Here is a 23,286-nt window from a genome sequence, read left to right as displayed (position 1 = left end):
TATTTTTGAGTTTTTGACCATTATTTTATGGTGTTTACGACTAATCCTGCATCCAGAGGAGTGTAAGTTTTGCATGGATTAATGTTGGCAATCACTCCAGTACAGGTTTTTTTTGTTTTTTTGCCGTTTTAAACCCCAAAGTGCTACTTTTATTTAGAGGAACCCTCCATTTAAGTCCTTATGTCCCTCTGTCTGAGTAAAGAAAAGAGGTTCCATTATGATCTGATGTGATCTACTTTTACCGCTTAATGATGCACACAGCAACATTTTCAAGGCAAACCAACAACTATGATTTAGAAAAAAGAGGGCAAAGTCAGTCATTTACAGTTAAAGCAGAATGTTTGTTCCTTCTGATGGTTTTAATTCATGTTTCTAGTAATAAATAAAAGATTTTTCAAACCAAAGTATCAGTGTCATATAAAAGAATGTGTGCTGCAGAAAGTTGCTGTCCTCACAAGTTTTAGCTAAATAGTTTAAGCAGGATTATGATTTAATTAATCATAAATTCATTAGAAATTTGAATAATCGCAGTAGAAAGAAGTGACTTTCTTTCTACTGCAACATGACATTTCCTCCTCTAACTGTGGTCCTGCTCTAAAAATTTACCGAAAGCTCAGTTTGATTAGCTTTATTTTAGTTCAAACTTGCTGCTTTTTGTGTGTATTCAAGTCGTAAACACAAAAAATATCTGGAAACAGGTGATATTATTTGTTTTAACAATGAAATAACACATTTTTATGGGTCAAACATCAGAATTTATTGGAAAATGGCAGTTATGTCCTAACGTTTGCATTTCAGAAACTGATTTAAATGAAAGACTTCAGGGTTTAAAGCAATGAGCAAAACTGCTACTTCATAGATTTTCAGCAAAGTTGCTAATTAATCATTTCAGCCTATTTGTGCTGGTTAATGTCTTCTTGGTCACTTGGGGAAATAATGACACAAATCAGTGCTGTGATGATCAAGTGGGTACAGTAGCTGATATATAGCTAACACCAGATATAATTAGTTAAATATTGTAGTTATAAATGTTACTTAAACATCACTCAACCAGTGAAATGTATGATTTACATCACATTTTACTGATCTGACCAGTGTTCAAGGCGTAGTTGCAGATTATGTCCACTAGATGTCAGCAGAGACTTCAGGTTCATAACTACAGCGAAGCGCCCAGTTATTGTCACACTCAGTCTGGGCCTAAACTACATGTCCCTCCCTGCAAACAAGACAAAAGCTCCAGTGCGAATAAACACATCAAATATTAGTCTAATAAGGATGAGACAGGGGTGAAGAACACAGGCCCAGACCAACTAATTCCAGCATATTTCTCTCCCAGTTCTAAAACTACATAAAACAGCAACATGTTTCCTTCAGAGCCGTTCTTAAAGCACCCCTAATGGTGTCTAAAGCAGGGAGTGTTTGGAAATGAATTATGGTTAATTTTCTGCATCAGCAGAAGCAAGCACCCCAGAATAATACTGGATGGTGTGATATGACAGAAGGCTGGAAATGTTCGCTGGTAATTTACCGAACAATGTCTGTGAAATAAACAGCAGGATGATTTTTCAGACATGCTTTGAGGGGCAGGGGGTGTTTAATTCATGTATTTCACTATTTATGTTGATGCATATGAGCACATCCAACACAGTGGACCGAATTTGCGGGTAATCTTTTGCGTGTTTGGTATATGATCTAATAAATGCTCCTGATCAGCTGCCCTGAACAAATCATTTTCAACCCAAAATCTTTCTTATTGAGGTCCATTTCCTTTGGGTGACGGAAGCTGTGTGAAACTGACAGCGTGGCAGTGAAGTTTCTGTATTGGGAGTTAGACTTTACCACTACCTTACATGCAAGTTACTATGAGGAAGCAAACTATAACCAATGCCAGGCAGGAGAGCCAATCAGTCAGAGAGATTCTCTTTTTAAGCTCCAAAGTTTAGCCTATGCACTCACATTCACATGAACAGGTGCACTAACCACAGAGAGTTCATGTTATGGATAGTTTTATAGCGTTTTCTTGCAGTGACACCTGGTGGCCGTTAGCGGAACTGCAGCAGTCAATTGCTGTTGCTCCTGGGTGTATTTCTATGAGCCTGTTCTGTGTCTCTGACACATAAACAACACTCGTATTTTAAAGAAACATATTCTGCAAAGTTCTCTTAAAGAAATAAAACTTCCAAAGATAGACTCTGTTTCTGTGGCAGAGTTATTGTCAGCAGCTGATTTCAGAGATGCAGAATAAATTGGATTTTGTTTGTTACAGTGCTGCATTTTCAAAGTCTCTGTAGTCCATTAAGATTCAGTTTAAAGGTGTAATTAATGAATCCACAGAATACACTCAGACACCTTCAGACATCAGTCAAATCCAACAGGAATATTACGAGATGTGGCTGAAAAACACTAGCTGGCTTTTTGTCCCAATTCATTTAGTTTCTTCATGAGTCTCTGTGGTACCGTCACAGTTTATATTCTTGCATGCTGCCAGTATAAAAATGACATGATACAAAACATAACTGCTTGTGTTTATGTGTGTGTGTGTGTGTGTGTGGTTGCTGTTAACCCACTCGGGGCTTCCTTTGCAACAGGAAACAACACACAACTTCATGGAAATGCCACAGTGTGTTTTTGACAGATATGTTAATGAGTTTAATGTGTTTAATGACGCTAAGGTGTTGCCTTTTTTCTTCAGTCAGCATTTACATTGAAACTATGAAACTCTTTGGGAAAAGCTTGTGTTGAAAACACCTTCAGAAAGATCGCTGAATCATCTTTTCATGTACAAACAGAAAGCTCACCCCAACTTTTAGCTTTGTTAAGTGTGCGTTTCCACCTCAGTACCAATGTTGGAAGGACAGTCTGTTTCGTTTCATTAAATGTTCCATCTAATTGGACGGATAAGGACTAAACACTAACAGTTGTGAATCCTTCTGTCCATCTTTGCAAAGGTTATGGTTGAAAATGATTGTTGACATTGGGACTATTCCACCCAGATAGAAGTCAGTCAGCAGCGTTGCCATGGGGACATTCATTCTCAGGTTGTCCGGGATACATCATCTCTCTTACACCCAGTTAACATAGTAAAAACCAGCTTGGTCTCATGAGGAGGCATTGTTACTATTATATATTGTTGCTGGACATTATCAGTGGGGCATATGAGTCAGTGAGTAAGTTGAGTTTATATTATATATAAGGCATAGGTTATATATACATGTGCTTTATCAGCAGTTTTGTTATTTGACTAAAACCTTTATTAGTTTAATTCTACTGCAGTATATCTGGTGGCTGTTATTCCTCAATCTGTCTGTTTCTGTGAACATTACATCCATCCGTTTTCCATACCTGCTTAATCCAGTTTAGGGTTGCGGGGGGGAACCCACGCATACACGGGGAGAACATGCAAATAAATCCTTAAGAAAAGAAATAAGGCTATTCATAAAACAGTAATATAATATTAAATTAGTTTTTAGAATGGGCATATTATCCTTTGATTTAGACTCAGTTTGGTTGTCAGTTTACCTCCAGATGGTGCAACTTACCCCTAGCTGGGGGCATATTTCTACAAGTATTTGTCATAGATTAATTTGGATTATTCAAATTGATAAGACACTTCCTGAAATCTGGTTCGTTTTGCTTCATTTTCTCTTATCTGGAGGACCACACAAGTTAAAAATAAATAAATAAAGGGCCCATCTTACCCCTCGACCCATTTTGCTGTCTTATTTCGCACTTTGTCCTGTGACAGGAAGTCCCTGCCGTGTACTTTTACCTTAACCTGAACCAACTAGGGTCATTTTAGGAGCATAAAAGGTGGCTGAGAATGCATTAAAGGTGGTGTGCCATTTCAACACAGTGTCATGGCTAAATATGGAATCTCACAAAAATTTAATCTATTGATTCATGTCCATCCATTTTCTTTTCCCGCTTAATCCGTCGGTCGGGTCGCGGAGGGGGGGGGGGGGGGGGGGGGGGGGGGGGGGGGGGGGGGGGGGGGGGGGGGGGGGGGGGGGGGGTTCACCCTGGACAGGTCACCAGTCCATCACAGGGCTGATTAATGTCCACAGAACTGATTAATACAGTTCCACAGCATTTTGTGCAATAGTCACATTCTGACTGTTGACATTTAATGAGCCAAAAAGTCCCCATTTGGATATGACGCTATATAACCAACTGCCAAGAGGAGACTTGAGCTGGCCATGTCCTGACCAATAGCGTCTTCTACCAACTTTACCGTACAGTTTCATCTTTGTCAGCAGAATACATGAATCACAATTTCCCATGAGACTGTGCTGGCTATTCATTCTTGAAATAATTTAGTATAAACACCTTTGCAGTGTCCTATGAAACTTTTAACCCTCTCCTCTATCTGCACTTAGCAGTAGGTCATTTCCCACCTTAACAAGGGCTGTCTCAGTGCTACAGAGCAGTGCTATTTTCCTCTAAAACTAGACTGAAAGCTGTTAAAATACTGTTTTCTTTCATAAATCGTATCAACTGTGCAGAGATGACATTTTCCGAGACCTTAGATTGAGCGGAAAGCTTAGAGATGGTCTGTAGCACATTAGAGACGTGGCGTCCATGTTGGGTTTCTTTAGCAGTGGCTGCACAACTGCATGCTTAAAACTGCCTGGAAAAGATCCAGAGGCCAGATACATTAATCAGTGAGATATATATATAAGACCTTAAAGCACTAATTCATTCATCTTAAACTCATTTCAGGAAAGGACATTCAGGGAATTAAATGCATCTCATCTTGTAACACAATGTTGGAAAAATTATATAGTTATACTGTGACAGAAGAGTCCCTCCATCTTTTCTTCTTCTATGATTCAAGCAAAAGTGTTTTGACTCTGGTTCTAGTCTTTCCCATAACATTGAATGTTCCTTCCCATAATAATGAATGGGGAGAGAAGCACCTTTTCTCATAACATTGTGTGATCAGCATAAACAACATAAATAGCTGGAGCTGATTTTTGTCCATTTTTTAATCATTTAGTCATAGTTTTATTGATTTCCATGTTTATTGATTTTGTCCTTATTTCCATGTATTTTTGGTTGTGTATCCGTTTTGTGTTTGCTGGTCACACCGAGGTCCATCACCATTCATTGAAATTAACGGTTCGGAGTGCGACCTTTGATACTGAGTGAGTGACTAAGCGGTCGGTCGCCAAGGAGAGAATGGGGCCATAGGAGAATTTTCCCGTAAATAAAGCAAATGGGTTTTTCGCTCCTATGCACTGCGAACGGTAGAAATACATTCAATGTTAATTGTACGGGGTGCAGGGTTTTTGGAGTTTTAATACTTCATAGCATAAACAGGAGGGATTGTTGGAAAAATGATATAGTTATACTATGACAGAAGAGTCCCTCCATCTTTTCTCTTCTATGATTCAAGCAAAAGTGTTTTGACTCTGGTTCTAGTCTTTCCCATAATATTAACTGGTGAGAAGCACCTTTTATGTTCCTTCCCATAACAAGGAATGGGGAGAGAAGCACCTTTTCCCATAACATTGAATGTTCCTCCCCATAATATTAACTGGTGAGAGAAGCACCTTTTCTCATAACATTGTGTGATCAGCATAAACAACATAAATAGCTGGAGCACCATTTTGTCGGGAGACAACTCTGAGCCAGCTTCCTGACAGGTTGTGCGGACTTGTCTCTTTCTTGCAAGAAATAAATGTTTTGTGTTAATCGTATCCAGCGACTCTGAGCCTAATTTTGAGAGAATTTTTCTAACACACAGGAACAATAACTAAAGTTAAAGTGTGTTGCAGGAACGAAGATCTATGGGTAAACATTGATTTATGATAAAAGTTATGTTTCCATTTGTATCTAATTGCTGTGCTAAATTAATTCTTATGGTATTATTACTTTAGAATGAACCATTTATATGTTTCTGGTCCTTCCACATGGGGACAGACGCATTACTGCCTTTGAATTGAAGAAGAGTAGCGTTCAGAGGGGAATAAAGAAGAAGAAAACACATGTCTGGTTGTGGATTCTTCTTTGTGGGACGTTTGAGGATGCATATTTGGGAAATGGATGATTGTACTTACTGTCCATCGAATGTTTGGGTCTCTGTTCACAGTGAAATCTGTTATGCACTCTGATAATTCCACCAAGGCATCCACAAATTACTTTAAATTCAGCCGGCTGTAACTCGGGAGGAAGAGCATTTTTCTGCCAAAAACAAAGATCAGTGGTTCGACTCCCACCTTCTTCAGATTGTATGCCAAAGTTTCCTGACAATGAGCCTCACGCTGCCTACTGATGCATCCATCAGTGTGTGTGTGTGTGTAGCCTGTAGTGTAAAAGCACTTTGAGTGGTCAACAAACGAGAAAAAGTGCTACATATGCACATATAAAATGTAAAAAACAATCCAGGATATGAAATAAATAAGTGAGGTTTTACTGGAGTTTTACTGCTTTTTATACACGCGGTCATATTCATTCATAGCAGCCCACACAATGATGCTCTCAATAGCCGATAAAGTAAGATGTTCCTCTCTTTCTATTTCTGAAGAGGAGTTTTTTAAAGTTCATATTAGTCATCAACGTCTTGCAGGAGACGATTTGAGAATCAGTGAAGAATTTAGTGAATTTCCTCACTGAGGGACTAATAAAAGTTTTGCTCTCTTTTGATGAGTTGAGCTAAGCTAACAGCTAAAACCTCAAAGATTCAATAGCTGAAATTTTACATTAATTCTATCAGCAGAAGAATCATGTCAGACTTGTTGTTTAGCTTCCTGCAGGGCTTCTTTTTTTTTAAAGATTTAAAATTCAGAAAGTGTTTGCACCTTTCCAGGCTCTGTCTCTTGAATTACTGAATATAATGTTAACTTGAACCAGCAGGATATTTTTTTACATCTGAGTTTTTTAGAGGTGATGCTATGTTAGTAGCTGTTAGCTTAACTCCCCAGTCAAAATTCCTCTGTTCTTCTATGCTATCTATTTAAGATTTAAGATTTTTTCATTTAATTTTCATTTAAGATCAGATTTATTGTCATGCACAGTGAATACACAGAATTTGTCATCCGTTTTTAACCCATCCAGGTTGGCACCTGTTGACGCACACATGCACAGGGTCACGCATTCATAGAGGCAGATGCCATACACTGGAGCGGTGGGCAGCCAATCGCATGTCGGTACGGTGCTTTTGCTCAAGGGCACCACCCATTGAGTGTAAGACACCGACTATTCATAGATACTTCACACAATTAATTCATCCAATTCATCTAAAAGTCTGTCAGGTTGAGGTCAGGACTCTGTGCAGGACAGACAGGTTCTTCCACACCAAACTGGCTCATCCATATCTTTGCTTTGTGCTCTGGTGCGCAGCCATGTTGGAACAGGAAGGGTCCGTCCCCAAACTGTTTCCACAGACTTGGGAGCATGAAATGGTCCAAAATCTCTTGGTATGCTGAAGCATTCAAAGTTCCTTTCACTGGAACTAAGAGGTCGAGCCCACTTTGTTATAACCCCACTGACAGCTGACTGTGGAATATTTAGTTGTGAGGAAATTTCCCAACAGGCCTTATTGCACAGGCATCCTATCATGGTACCATGCTGGAACTCACTGAGCTCCTAAGAGTGACCCATTCTTTCACAGAGGTTTGTGGAAGCAGTCTGCATGTCGCTTTAATTTATACACCTGTGGCCACGGAAGTGATTGGAACACCTGAATTTAATTATTTGAATGGGTGAGTGAATACTTTTGAATTGAATATCTTCTGTATGATGTAAGATCTGCATCTGCCAGATTTGTCCAATCGCATAACAAGTTGCCAGCACACAAACAAGGTCTAATAATTTTAGATAGAAAACCCAAATGTACCATCGCTGTCAAATCTTGAGGAAAACTGCCACAAAAAACTGGGATATTGTTTAATGCATTGACTCCACTGTAAGAATGTTTTAAAAAGAACTCAAACCGAACAACCAGAGCTGGTTCCTGAGGAGACTGCACATCCTTTAGGGAAGCACCTCTGGACAAGTTGTATTTTCCTTTCAAGCATCTCAAACCTGCAGCACGACACCAAGTGCACTGCGTAAACGGTCAACTCTTAACAATAAAAACAGGGTTACTGGAAAACCAAAACTGCCATCATGATTCTGCAAAATCAGTGATTTGTCTGTTGTTTTATTTCATTAATCCAACTTATTCTTGTTTATTAGAGACCATCAACTCACACAAGCGACAAAAGATGAAAAATTGTCATTGGCTGCAGTTTAGTTTGTTTGAATTCTTAATGTTCGTTGCTATATGTTGCTCCTGTTCTAACTTAATACATTTCAAACTTCAGTGGAAATTAGTTTGCATCATCTATGCCACAACCAGCCTGTTGAGGAGAAGGATCGGAGATGACTCACAGACTGCAGCTTATCACGGCAGCTCTTTTTTTTTCAAAAACCTTTGTTGTTTAGTGTTTTGAGCCTTACTTGTCATGTAGTTCTGTTTCTGATTTTATATCCTCCTTATCAGGTTATCCGCTCTCAGTGGTTAGATAGCAATCTGTCTGCTGTGTTCGTGTGTGGTTTTATGATAAAGATCTATTGCTGTTCTACTCATAACGAAAAGGAAACTCTTTAGATTAAAGCGTTTTTTTTAGAAAAACTATAAAATGGATTTATAAACTATGAAATGGCTCCAGTTTGCAGTGTTTGTCCATCACAGAACACACCATCAATGGTTGGATGGACCCAATGAAACTGTGCTCTGTTACTTTATATTTTTATGTCACTGCTTTGGATACATTCTCATGATTTTGGTAATCATCTCAGGTTTTACTTCATCCACATCTTTGATTTACAGCCAAACTTCCAGTAAAAGTAATGAAATTCAAGTATTCAATTACAAGTATTTGTGTTTACTGCTTATTGTGTGAAAATAGTATCGTTGTTGACCTTTTGTATCACTTCAGTTTCAGTTAAATCCTTTTTTTGTCCCAGAAAGAGGAATTGTGTGAGCAATGTGCTGCTTTTTAGCTTCAAGGCAGCAGAGCAAAGTTGTACCAAGGGATTCTGCTTTTGATGCCTTGCAAAGCCTGGAGCTCACCCCATCTGCCACTTGCAGTCATACAAAAACTTCTGTCCTCTCTCCTGCTGCAGCATCTGCAACAAGCTGACTCACACTGAAACCCATTCAGACACAAACTCTCAGAGCAACCACAGAAACAGAGGTGGGGGTAAATGTGGACTCCAATGGCCTCTCTCTGTGTCATCATGGTTTCCATCACTGCCCCACAGAAGGGCCTTTTAGCACTTCTGCATTCTCCCTCTAGATTTTTATAAACCTTCTGTCACCCCCACCCCATCTAAAGAGAGTCTGTGTCATCATCCATCCAACTTATAAGTCATTTAGAACTGTTTGACACCTCTTCTGCAACCTCCAGGATCCTATTTTTATCTATTGACCTAATTTGTCAATGAAAATTTCAACCCTTCCTGCTCTTCACCATACTCTCTTTTCACAATGAACTGCAATTCAAATTGTCTGCATGCTGAATTCAGAGAAAACTGTGACTGGTTTACGAAGATAATTTCAGTTAATGTCAACATACATCTGTTAACCATTTATGCTAGAAATGATATGACTTTGTGAGGCAAGTTAATCTTTAACGATGCCTGTCAAAAGCTTGCATAACAAAAGACAAGGTAATTGTACTTGTAGTCCTTTTGGTTTAAACCTGTAGTTTATGGTACATTCAAGCTGTTTTCTATTACAATATAGGATATTGAGAATACTTGGCCTATTTTGATCTATGAGAGGTGAACTTGCTATTTAAAAAAAAAAACAAAAGCAGGTAAATGTTCAATTAAAGAGGCTCCAGGTTTGAGCTTTGTGGAGCTCCATGCATCATGTCTTCACTCAGCATAAGAAAACAAGCTGAAAAAGCAATCCATCTAAACAAATAATAAAAAATAGCTTTTCTTTTTCTCTATCTGTCCTTTGTGGTATGTATAACCGTTGTGAATTGCCTCTGAAACTGTTCATTGACCACACAGCACTGCCTCTCCAGCTTCTGTGGGGAAGCACAGCTCTGATTCTTAGAAGTCACAGCCTCACATACAAACACACTTAGCACTCAGGATGCATTGTGGGTAAGGGCAGCAGTTACTGTAATTGACGGCTACTCGTTTACCAGAAGTGATGTCGCAGGAAGTGACATCACAGCTGTGGGTTGGAGGGCTGGGGTCTGGCTGGTTGTTGCTGCAGAAGCTCAGCAACCAGCTGGCTCGCCTGCAGAAGGTGGTGGTCGCAGTTTGATTCTGTTTACATTTGGTTCTCCTGTATGCAGAAGTTTCTGTGAAATTAAGGAGTAACAAACAAGGCCCGAGGTCAATTTGAAAGTACTTCAGCGTGCAGATTTTTCATGCATTATTTACCTGTTTTTATGTTTGCATCATAGTTTGTGAATGTAGATTAAGACTTCATACCAAAAGCAAATAATGATCTTGCACCATAGAAAAAACAGACTGAATTATTGGTTTCCAGCCTTTTTTACTTGTAACCTCGTGCTACCTGGAGATTAGCAGCGGGACATGTAAAAAAACTCATCTGGCCCTTTATCACCTGGTGATGAAATGAGGTAAATCCAGTTTCAGATGAACAACAACACATGACTTATTACACTGTGTATTATTTATTGATCAAAAACTGAGACAAAATGCTGAAGCAGTGTCTTCAACTGCTCAGACAAACTTTGAAAAAGCCAAAGGCTCTCAGACTCTACAGGCACAAAAAAATGCAACCTTCACTCTCTTTCTCTTTTATGTATCAGGACATAATTAGAACCAGCTATTCCTGACCAGCTCTTGAAATTACTTAAATCAGACCGCAGATGAACAACCACACATGACATATTACACCAGGACTTTTTTTTTTAACACAAGCTAAGACAAAAATACAACAGCGGTGTGTGAAAAAGAAAAAGGCTCTTGATTAATTGGTCATCACTGCATCTGAACAAAGCACAAGACTTCTGGAACAATGTCCTTTGGACAGACCAGAGCAAAGTGGAGATGTTTGGTCCTAATGCACAGCAGCACGTTTGGAGGAAACCAAACACAGCATATCAGCACAAACACCTCATACCAGCTGTCAAGCACGGTGGTGGAGGGCTGATGATCTGGGCTGGTTCTGCAGGCACAGGACCTGGGCACCTTGCAGTCATTGAGTCCATCATGAACTCCTCTGGATACCAAAGTATTCTAGAGTCAAATGTGAGGCCATCTGTCCCACAGCTAAAGCTGGGCTGAAACTGGCTCATCAACAGGACAAAGATCCCAAACACAGCAGCAGATCTACAGCAGAATGTGGGAAAAAGAAAAGAATCAAGGTGCTGCAATGGTCCAGTCAGAGTCCAGACCTCAGCCTGACTGAAATGCTGTGGTGGGACCTTAAGAGAGCTGTGCAGAAACCAAAGCTGCAAACCTCAATGAGCTGAAGCAGCGCTGGAGAGAAGAGTGGCCGAGATTCCTCCAGAACCATGAGAGAGACTGATAACGTCCCACAGGAAACCATCACTGCAGCTCACTGCTGCTCTTCAATTTTTCTAATTTTAAGACCTGGTACAGACCAGAAGAATTTGAATGATTTTACTGGTACATAAAACCATAGAACGGAAGAGGAACATGCTTTCTTTTCATATGACTGTAGATGCTCCAATTTTTGTCTTTTCAGTGCAGTTCAGTTACCTTTAAGGACCACATATCTCTATGAAGAACATAAACACAATAACTGAGCAAACTTAAACGTATGCTGATCATTAAATGAATCAAATCACATGATACGATCAAAAGTTTGAATGAATTAACCTCTAGTTCACAAACATATGTTGAATCTTTAGCGGCCACATCAAACCAACAGAAAACAGAAAAAAATTCGACAAAAAAAGCAAATTGAAGTTCATTGTTTTATTATTCAGCTGCATTTTTCAGCATGTGCCAATCAATAAATAGATAATAAATAATCAACATCAGTGTTCACTATTAAATAACCATCTTAAATACAAAAATAAATAAAGAAATTTCAAACATGTCAGCAAAATACCACAGTGTTGCACCTGAATTTACAAAGTAAGTACTTTTAAGTGCTTCATCAATAAATTCTGAAGTATTTCGTGCTGTAAATAGGTACATAGAGAAGGAAGGTTGTTGTTGTCTTCCACCAATCAGACTGCTCCCAGTTTGGCTCCTCCCACTTCCCCACCACAGTCCAGTCAGAGTGCATAGAAAAGGATATTCTCTTAAAACAGCAGTAATAGAAATTCAAACCTGACTCACTCAAGACTACATAAATCAACATCTGTAACTAGCTGATTTTCAGAATATTTTATCATTGATTTTTACAAAAAACAAACACAAAATGTCAAGTATTTCCAGGTGATATTGAAACTGGATTCTTGCTGCGTCCACGTATCAAACCCTTAACTACCATTAAAAACTATAGATTTATGCAAAACTAGAACATCTATTAGGCTTAGTCTGCCATTTTAATACATCTTAATGAAATAATCCTTTAGATTAAAAAAACTCTTAAAAAGGCACATGAATTTAATTTTGGTCTTGTAATGTTTCTAATCTTTGTACAAATTTGACATCAGATATCATGCATCCTTGTTTTTGTTCTTTTCATTTGCATTGAAACTGCATTGTGCTTTTTTTTTCTAGCCTCTCCGGTTAGCTCTGTTCTTTGCTTGCCGTCGCCTTCTCCTCTTCTTGCTGATGGTCTCAGCCAGCGAGCTCGCCTCCTCAAACAGCCAGGGCAGCTCCCACAATGCTTTGCCCTGGACCTTCAGGTTGTTCATCTGGAGGAGAAAGACAGATGGAGAAGTTTTTCATTGATGGAGATCAGCAGTACAGTGTTAGACAGCACATTGATCATTATATTCAATGATAACAGAACAATTCAAAATAGAAACTTATATATCTAATGCAGCCTTACTTATAAGTCTTCAATAGGCTTTGCAAACAAACATTTACATACAGTAGCTTCTAATTGGGTCTATGATCTTTTACGAGCTCTGTTTTAAGACCTCTTTAAGATCCTGACAAACTTTTAAAAATCTTTACTTTCAGCCTTACATAGGCTGTAAATGTAATTTGTTCTAGTCCATGCAGAAAGCTTCATTTCAGCCCTTTGAAAATCCTTTGTGAGCTCCACATAAACCTGCTAAAAGGCTTCGTTTAAGCCCTTTAGGCAGGACCCAGGTCTAAGTTCTCAAGCATTACTTTAAGGCCTCTATAAAGCCTGTCTTTCCACAGGGCTTCCAGTAAGTCCTTCATATTCCTGCATAAACTTAACTGTGAAACTTAGAAAAACGCTCCAAGTTTACATTAAAGCACAGCTGCCACAACCCCTTTCACTCCACAGTTATTATGGTCAAAAGCATTCACAATAACTAAATTATCATAATATCAACAGAAATATATTACTTATTCATCTCACATTCAAAATTTTACAAAAGACAATCTCCATTCAATAAAGTGTTGATGCTATTAGCTTAAATTAACTCACAATTTTATCATATGTGTATTATCAACACAATATTGCTATTAACTTTTTGAAAATCCCAATCATCATACTAATACTAATATGTCACAACACCCCATCTTTAAGGTCTAAATTAGCCGTACTTAACATTCAGAAGGTTATCCTTTAGGCTCCCCATCAGTCCTCATTTCACTGACCCGTTATGAGTGTCACTTAAAGCTAAACTCAACATAAGCCTTGATAAGTATCAGGTCATCGTGCCAGCAGTCTCCATACCTGAATGTGTTTGAGCTCATGCAGTCCATGCACAAGCTTCACCTGCTCCTGATAATAGTGTTTCCTCAGCTTCTGGATCATCTCCAGGACGTCTTTCAGCCCCTGCCTGACATCTCCGGTGGCCTGTGACCCTTTCCCACTGGGCGTGATGGATCCAGCAGGGATGGAAGAGGTGACTTTCTCTTTGCTCCTGACTGTCAGAGGACTTGGAGTGGGCAACTGTATTAACATGCGCTGGATCAGATTTTCGTACATGTCCAAAACGCCACCCATGAACACCATCTTTGTCTGAGAAGGAACAAGAAAAAGGTATGTAAGTCAAAGGTTTAGTTCCTTTATTTTTACTTCAGCTGAAATTTCAAATATTGATGTTTTATGCAAGCTGATTTTTTGATGAATTCACTTTTAAAGGTAGGAACTGAATTATGAAAGATTACATTTAGAGTTAATGACATTCATAAAAGCAGTGGTATTTTCTTACTAACAAAGAAACTCCTCTGCTTTGGCTTGACAAACTTGTACCAGGCTCAATGTGCAATAAACATCTCACACAGTGGAAAAACTCTGTGGTTTCTCACACAGAATTAAAAAAAGCATAGTGTAGGCCTTAAAGGGGAAAACCACTCACTGACTGTGAAATATGAATGCCATATTCCTACGCTGCTTAACAGGTTTGAAACTCGTTTGGATGCAAGAGTCTCAGATTTGATATCATGTCAAATGTCAGGAGATACCAAAACTCTTTGTGTCAAGCCTGAACACTTTAAAGCTTTGCACTTCATAGACCCTGGAGAGGCATCCTCCAATTCACCTCAAAAAATGTAACCAACTGAGCAGCAACAATTGGAACATCAACAAAACATTTTCATGATATATATAAATATATATATATATATCATCAGAAAGATCAATTGTTGCCTAATAAGGTGATTCAACACAGATGAGTCATAACAGGACACTGGAGTGGAACAAATTCAAAGCTGTGTAAAGGAAAAAATAAATGGGAAAACCCAGATGTGTGTACATGCTATGTGGCCTTTAAGTCCATGCTAAATACAACGCTCTATATAGCAGCCTCTACCCTGAATACCAGCATGAATACCTAAATGTCTTGAGATATTCATCCTGACTTTCAGTCTTTTCTTCCTTTGTGACTTTTTTGGAAGATTCTGTAAATAAGCAATCAGAAAACCAAGAGATTAGGCCACTTTTGGACCATTTTAACATCCGGACACCAGTGTCAACTGTGGGATTTTGCTACTCAAAGTGCTCCAAATTATCCACAAAAGTCCACAAAATTACCTGATGTTTAATGCTATGTTGCACTGACTGTGAGCCACAATTGGCCCAACTTTGCTGCAACACACATTCAGAGAGCTGTTTTAAACTGTTTAAGAAAAGGTAGTGCAACATATTTTCTAATTCAACCCTGAAAGTGATCTCATCATAGTGTTTCCAAACTAGCCTTGGCATGGAATATGCTGTCTGTTGTAAAATTAAAGAGCAAACTTTGCCTCTGTGTTGTTTTCTGTTTATATTCTGTTCCTCAAATCTAAATCTGAAACTGATCCCTATGATATCACGAAAACCACATAAGACTTCACAAACAACAAGTAGCACTCCAGAAGAAAAGACACCGCCTTCTTCAGTGGTTCAAATATGCTGCGTTAGCTCTCAGTACTCGAAACCATAAGGTGACTTTGGCTCACAGTTGGTGAAGAGTGAAAGTTTAGTTAGGAGTCTGACAATAGTTACAGATAGGCTGCACGGTGAACAGCCAGCAGGAAAAAAACCACAAAAACCTCAACACAAACTCCAGTGTGATCAAGTTCAAACTGTTCAAAGAGTCTGACAGCGCTGTGACAGACAGAAACATGAGGAAAACATCAGCCAGTTGCTAACAAAATGATGGGCTAGTTTAGTTAGCTTAACAGGATAGCATGGAAAGCAGCTTAAAAGCAGTCCACCACCTTCTTCTACACCTAGTTTTCACATAGCAAACATTACTCAACTTTAACATACTTTAAAATCTCAAATCTGACATGAACATGTTTGTAAATTAGCTTTCTTTTTGTTTTTGCAAAGGGAGTCAGACAGTTAGCCTAGCTTAGCATAGAGACTCGAAACAGGGAGAAAGTGCTAGCCTAAGAAATATTTCTAAAAATGATTAACAATAATGTGTATCGTCTTTTTAATCTTTTTAATCGTCTTCCTTAATGAGAAATATAAACATGTCTAATTGTGGTTTTAGAACTATATGATGGAACTTTTCTGTACGGAATAGCTGCAAGGCACAGCAGCCCATAACCCATAACCAAAACCTTTAACTACATCTTTGAATCCCAACTACTGCTGGAAAAATTCCAGAAGAGCAGTGATGATATATACTGTTTCGTCAAGAGAAAGTGTTAGTTTTACCTAAACTTTGAACTTAAACACAAAGGCTTGATACTGATCTTGTCTTTTCTTTAAAATGTATTTAAGTCAAGCTAATTTCACAACTGTCAGTGTATCACCTGAAGAATTACAACTGAAGCAACGAATGGAGTTCAGATTTGTGCAAATCTTAAGAGTAACGGTTGTCTTGCAGCTATGGAAGGCAATTTCCAGTGTGATAAAACAATAAATCCTGTAATCCATCTATGAGTTATGTCTGTTTTAATTTTTTGGGAGACAATAAAACCTAATCCCAATTCTTTCTCTTTAATCTAGTCCTCTATTTAATAGAAGAAAGGTGCCCATATTCTTTTGAGGATCAAGGAGCGGTCATCAAGCCATCCAGTTGCCCCAAAACACCACAATTGGAGTTCTAGCTGCTACTCTTTGATCCGGAAAAGAAAAGGGGTATCTTAAATGTGCAAAACAGAGAAGTGGGGCCTTGAGATGACATTTGTTGTCATTTTGCACTATATAAATAAAAGTTAATTGAATTGAATTGAATTGAATTGAATTGAATTGAATTGAATTGAATTGAATTTAATTGAAACGAATTGAATTGAATTGAATTGAATTGAATTGAATTGAGGGAGGAACTGTGATTGCAAAAGTCTTTAGATTGGTGAAGTTTATCCTGTTAGGAGACTCTGACCCTTTGAGATACTAACTTACTGTTTTGAGATAGTATCTTAGAAACATCAGATGTTAAGCCATAATGTTTACATCAGTGTATATGTTTTCTCTGTGGATGTATATCTGAAGTTCTTGGATCTGTAGTAGTTGATATTTCTTCGGAGATCCACATTTTTTACAATAGGACGCTGAACAACATAAAGTCAGCTTACAGTTACCTCAATTTTGCCAGACAGTGGTTCCCTGGAGAAGACAGTTTTCCCGTTGAATATATCACTTGTTGAAATATTCTGCAAAAGGAGACAAAAACACAAGTATTAAAAGTTTTACATTATTTAATTAACCCTCACTTAAAGCACCGTTTTCACATTGTATTTCTGGTTTAGGATTGACCCCGTAAATGTGAATGACTGCTTTGCTGCGAAAGGTGCATTTAGAGACAGTAAGAAATCTGAGCTTTCACATCTATCTGTTGACTTATGCTGTTTGGTGTTCAAGTCAAATTTAAAATAGATAGATTTATAACAGATCAAGAAAATTAGGTTGTTTCTTTCATGGGCTTTTAAAATTGCGGATGCATTCAAGGACTGTCAGACAGTAATTTCAGTAATGGTGGTGCATTCAAGGACAGTTTGTAATATCAGCTTGAAGAATTGTTGACAAGTTCAGGTACCCAGTCCTCCAAAACAAAAGACAAATAGCACACTAATATAACTAAAACGATAAAAACATGTTTGTTTTTTTCTTCTTGCAGTTTGACTGTTTTAAAAACAAAAGAATACTAACGGTGCATTTAAGGACACTCAGACATGCAACTCTGATTGGTTCTTGCATGATGAAGCCAACTTTTAAAGTAATGTACTGCCTTTCAATACATTATCAGTGACAGTGTGCTTGGACTCCCACATGACCACAGTTTAATACACTTACCAACAAGTCTATGTCACAATTTGGGTGTTGAGTGAAAACACCAGAATGGCCCTTTAACTACTCAGCTCAAGACCAGAAAGGTCTGTTTGCGCATGTGTGTGTTTGTGGTGAGAGCATAAGGAAACAGAGGGTATTTGAAAACTGGTAGCACAAGAGTACAAACAGCAAAAGCAGAACTGTCGATACTCACATAGTGCTGCCGGAGGTTCTGGATGGTTCTGTTCATGTCGTCAGAGGCATATGAGCCGCTGACCTGACACACTGAGGTCCAGAGTGACAGGCAGACCACTGCCCTCACCATAGCTGCCATCATATTAACGCTCGTAGTACACCTGTGCTCTTGTCCAGTCCTTGTAGTCCGAAGTGACTGCTGGTTTTTGATCCGTGTCGGAGGCTGGCTGAGGAGGGAGGCAGAAACCTTGAGGACAATGTCTCTTGCCCTGAAGTTGGCTCAAACTGTTCGACTTGTCATGAAAGCCTTAGATATATCAGGCTGTGAGAGAGAGTGTGTGACGCAGCTTTGCAGCAATGATCTAGGTGTGAAAATTGTGGTTTACAGCTTCCTTTACATCAAACTTCATAGAAGTGGTAGAGGGGTCTCCCACTCATGCATGTCAGACACTAATTATCAGATGAATTTGACTCCACCCAGAGGTTTTATTGGAATTTATGATTTTAATGATCATACTGGAGATTCTAGCAGTCTATTTCCATGCACCCTTGTGGAGGATGCTGACGGGTTCTTCAGAGAGTAGAACCTGTTGGAAAACACTCAACCTGAGATGGTTACGTTGCATCCTGCGTCGGAAATCATTAGATCCAGTAGAAGTTCAATGGAAAATATTACAAAGCCTTACCAGCCTGTTGCATGAAATGTTTCACTGGAACTCTTAGGGTTATTTGAATGTACACTGAAATTTATTGAGATACGTTAAAAGTCATTGGAGACCACCGGTAAAATCTGTAGAAATAATTATCTAGTTTGATCTTTGTAAAAGCCATAATATTCCTGCAGAGAACATTAGAAAACCCCAAGGTTCTGATAAGGCCTTTAGAGGCCACTGGAAGCAATAACCAGCCACAGCCTGTATAAATGCTGATTTTACAAACAAAATCAAGATAAATCAGCTTGTAGCAGCAGCTTCAGCAGCAGTGAGCTGCAGTGATGGTTTTCTGTGGGACGTTATCAGTCTCTCTCATGGTTCTGGAGGAATTTCGGCCACTCTTCTCTCCAGCGCTGCTTCAGCTCATTGAGGTTTGCAGCTTTGGTTTCTGCACAGCTCTCTTAAGGTCCCACCACAGCATTTCAGTCAGGCTGAGGTCTGGACTCTGACTGGACCATTGCAACACCTTGATTCTTTCCTTTTCCGCACATTCTGCTGTAGATCTGCTGCTGTGTTTGGGATCTTTGTCCTGTTGATGAGCCAGTTTCAGCCCAGCTTTAGCTGTGGGACAGATGGCCTCACATTTGACTCTAGAATACTTTGGTATCCAGAGGAGTTCATGGTGGACTCGATGACTGCAAGGTGCCCAGGTCCTGTGGCTGCAGCACCAGCCCAGATCATCAGCCCTCCACCACCGTGCTTGACAGCTGGTATGAGGTGTTTGTGCTGATATGCTGTGTTTGGTTTCCTCCAAACGTGCTGCTGTGCATTATGACCAAACATCTCCACTTTGCTCTGGTCTGTCCAAAGGACATTGTTCCAGAAGTCTTGTGATGACCAATTAATCAAGAGCCTTTGATTAGCAGCTCCTGGCTGCTACTTACCCTCTTAATTCCTATGAGTGGAGTAAGGATGGACTTGTTCACACAACGCTGTTGTATTTTTGTCTTAGTTTGTGTTAAAAAAGGAATAGCTGGTTCTAATTATGTCCTGATACATAAAAGAGAATTGAAATATAGCTGCAAGCAGCGATGGCGGGGTCTAGCAGAATAGCAGGTAAGCCTGCGGCTGCTCAGGAAGGCATCATGAGTCCATAGACCAAGTTTGGTGTTTGAAATGAACTCGTCTTCATCCAGGGATTCCAACGGTACCTCATTTGTCCAATTTGAACCAACGGCTCCAAAGCTATGAGCAAAATGCAGTTTTTGTACTTATAGCGCCCCCACTGGGTGGACGTTCACCAGACTTCTTGGGCTTCTTACAGACTTGGTCATGAGTCTGTGTTATAAGTTTGATGTCAGAAGAGCAAATGGTTGCTGAGATATGGCCTCACGTCCTGTTTGGCGCGTCATCGCTGAGTTTGATTGGCTGCTACGGGCAAACGGTAGCGAATTAAAAAATACCACTTGAAAGCTCATGTGAGGCTTAGTCTGAAAATTCTATATGTCAAGTCCCGTGGAAATCAGACAATCTGGGTGACCTGTAATGCGTTTTGAAGGTTTTTGATATAATTCAAAATGGCGGACAATTAAAGATGGCGCACATGACGTCATAGGATTGGTTGACCTTGGATATATCCAGGGATTACAGCGGTACCTCATATGTGAAATTTGGACAAACGGGTCCAAAGATATGCTCAAAAATGCATTTTTGCTAAATATAGCGCCACCTATAGGTCAAAGATAACCACAATTCTTGGGCCTGTTAGGGATTGAGTTATGAGTCTGTGATATAAGTTTGATGTCAATAGACCAATTGGTTGCTGAGATATGGCCTCACGTCCTTTTTGGCGTAGTCGCCGCCAACTTTGATTGGTTATTGTGGGTGAACAAAGTCGAAATTGAAAAATCCGCTTCCTAACTTTTGTGCGGATTCGTCCAAAGATACTCTCTGCTAATTTTCATGAGAATCGGTTAAAATTTGTGAACGAAGTTTCCTTTTGAAGGTTTTCAACAAAATCCAAGATGGCGGAAAATCTAGTCAGACGGAAAATGACGTCATAGGGTGCGTTGAACTCGTCATGATCCAAGGATTCCAACGATACCTTGTTTTTGAAATTTGGACCAACGAGTCAAAAGTTATTTAGCTGAATGTGCTTCAAACTTTGACATGTTGGTGGCGCTAGAGAGTTTTGAATTTGGGTTCCAAATTTGTTGAATTTGCTAATGGGAATGTGCTAAATAGATGTGCCAAATTTCACAACTTTTTACCATTGCGTTAATGGGGCTGCCATAGACTTCAATTGCAGCGGAAAGTAGATCAATAAATATAGCTGCAAGCAGCGATTGCGGGGTCTAGCAGAACAGCAGGTAAGCCTGCGGCTGCTCAGGAGGGGCATCATGTGTCCACAGACCAAGTTTAGTGTTTGAGATGAACTCGTCTTCATCCAGGGATTCCAACGGTACCTCATTTGTCCAATTTGAACCAACGGCTCCAAAGCTATGAGCAAAATGCAGTTTTGCTACTTATAGCGCCCCCTGTGGGTGGAAGTTCCCCAGACTTCTTGGGCCTCTTACAGACTTGATCATGAGTCTGGGTTATAAGTTTGATGTCAAAAGATTAAATTGTTGCTGAGATATGGCCTCACGTCCTATTTGGCGTGTCAGCGCTGAGTTTGATTGGCTGCTACGGGCAAAGGGAAACTAAATAAAAAATTCCAGGTGATAGCTGTTGTGAGGCTTGGTCTGAAGATTCTATATGTCAAGTCCCATGGAATTCAGACAATCTGGGTGACCTGTAATGCGTTTTGAAGGTTTTTGATACAATTCAAAATGGCGGACAATCCAAGATGGCGCGAATGACGTCGTAGGGTGTGTTGACCTCGGATATATCCACGGATTACAACGGTACCTCATTTGTGAAATTTGGACAAACGGGTCCATTGTTTTGAGCAAAAATGCATTTTTGCTAAATATAGCGCCCCCTATAGATCAAAGATCACTATAATTCTTGGGCCTGTTCGGGATTGAGTAATGAGTCTTTGGTATAAGTTTGATGTCATAAGACCAACCGGTTGCTGAGATATGGCCTCACGTCCTTTTTGGCGTAGTCGCCACCAAATTTGATTGGTTTTTGTGGGTGAACAAAGTCGAAATTGAAAAATCCGCTTCCTAACTTTTGTGCGGATTCGTCCAAAGATACTGTGTGCCAATTTTCATGAGAATCGGTTAAAATGTGTGAACGAAGAATCCTTTTGAAGGTTTTGAACAAAATCCAAGATGGCGGAAAATCTAGTCAGACGGAAAATGACGTCATAGGGTGCGTTGGAATCGTCATGATCCAAGGATTCCAACGATGCCTTGTTTTTGAAATTTGGATCAACGAGTCAAAAGTTATTTAGCTGAATGGGCTTCCAACTTTGACATGTTGGTGGCGCTAGAGAGTTTTGAGTTTGGGCACCAAATTTGTTGAATTTGCTAATGGGATTGTCCTAAAGATATGGGCCAAATTTCACAACTTTTTACCATTGCGTTAATGGGGCTGCCATAGACTTCAATGGTGGCGGAAAGTAGAAGAATAAATATAGCTGCAAGCAGCGATGGCGGGGTCTAGCAGAATAGCAGGTAAGCCTGCGGCTGCTCAGGAAGGCATTATGAGTACATAGACCAAGTTTGGTGTTTGAGATGAACTCGTCTTCATCCAGGGATTCCAACGGTACCTCATTTGTCCAATTTGAAACAGCGGCTCCAAAGTTATGAGCAAAATGCATTTTTGCTACTTATAGCGCCCCCTGTGCTTGGAAGTTCACCAGACTTCTTGGGCTTCTTACAGACTTGGTCATGAGTCTGTGTTAGAAGTTTGATGTCAAAAGATTAAATGGTTGCTGAGATATGGCCTCACGTCCTGTTTGGCGCGTCATTGCTGAGTTTGATTGGCTGCTACGGGCAAACGGAAGCGAACTTAAAAATTCCACATGATAGCTCTTGTGAGGCTTGGTCTGACCATTCTATGTGTCAAGTCCCGTGGAAATCAGACAATCTGGGTGACCTGTAATGTGTTTTGAAGGTTTTTGATATAATTCAAAATGGCGGACAATCCAAGATGGCGCGCATGACGTCCTAGTATTGGTTGACCTCGGCTATGTCCAGGGATTACAACGGTACCTCATATGTGAAATTTGGACAAACGGGTCCAAAGTTATGAGCAAAAATGCATTTTTGCTAAATATAGCGCCACCTATATGTCAAAGATCACTATAATTCTTGGGACTGTTTGGGATCAAGTTATGAATATGTGTTATAAGTTTGATGTCAAAAGATTAAACTGTTGCTGAGATATGGCCTCACGTCCTTTTTGGCGTAGTCGCCGCCAACTTTGAATTGATGTAGCTAAATAACAAAGTCGAAATTGAAAAATCCATCTCCTAACTTTTGTGCGGATTGGTCCAAAGATACTATGTGCCAATTTTCATGAGATTTGGTCAAAATCTGTGACCTGTGAAAATTTTTTAAGGTTTTCAACAAAATCCAAGATGGCGGAAAATCTAGTCAGACGGAAAATGACGTCATAGGGTGCGTTGGACTCGGCATAATCCAAGGATTCCAACGATGCCTTGTTTTTGAAATTTGGATCAACGAGTCAAAAGTTATTTAGCTGAATGAGCTTGAAACTTTGACATGTTGGTGGCGC

The 23,286-nt window shown here is 39.6% G+C and overlaps 1 protein-coding gene across 1 annotated transcript; it reads right to left on the bottom strand.

Moving 5' to 3' along the window:
- Nucleotides 1-11,954: 11,954 nt before the first annotated feature.
- LOC140282760 (interferon gamma-like) lies at nt 11,955-18,218 on the bottom strand. The gene is made up of 4 exons (XM_072377313.1): nt 17,964-18,218; nt 17,062-17,133; nt 13,775-14,062; nt 11,955-12,812 (listed from the first exon to the last, which is right to left on the bottom strand). The coding sequence occupies exons 1-4, from the start codon at nt 18,084-18,086 to the stop codon at nt 12,672-12,674; spliced, it is 624 nt and encodes a 207-aa protein (XP_072233414.1). The 5' UTR covers nt 18,087-18,218; the 3' UTR covers nt 11,955-12,671.
- Between the last annotated feature and the right edge of the window lie 5,068 nt (nt 18,219-23,286).

The sequence above is a fragment of the Leuresthes tenuis genome, unplaced genomic scaffold (assembly GCF_036924035.1).
Source record: "Leuresthes tenuis unplaced genomic scaffold, fLeuTen1.0.hap1 SCAF_23, whole genome shotgun sequence".
Lineage (NCBI taxonomy): Eukaryota > Metazoa > Chordata > Actinopteri > Atheriniformes > Atherinopsidae > Leuresthes > Leuresthes tenuis.
This window is presented reverse-complemented; position numbering and strand designations above follow the sequence as displayed.

What these genes read in the sequence shown, in the direction of transcription:
- LOC140282760 (XM_072377313.1), bottom strand. Translation starts at nt 18,086, where the DNA reads ATGATGGCAGCTATGGTGAGGGCAGTGGTCTGCCTGTCACTCTGGACC. An exon ending in AGAACCTCCGGCAGCACTAT is followed by an intron (nt 17,134 to 17,963) that starts GTGAGTATCGAC and finishes CTCCTTTTGCAG; the next exon opens with AATATTTCAACAAGTGATAT. An exon ending in CACTGTCTGGCAAAATTGAG is followed by an intron (nt 14,063 to 17,061) that starts GTAACTGTAAGC and finishes GTTCCTTCTCAG; the next exon opens with ACAAAGATGGTGTTCATGGG.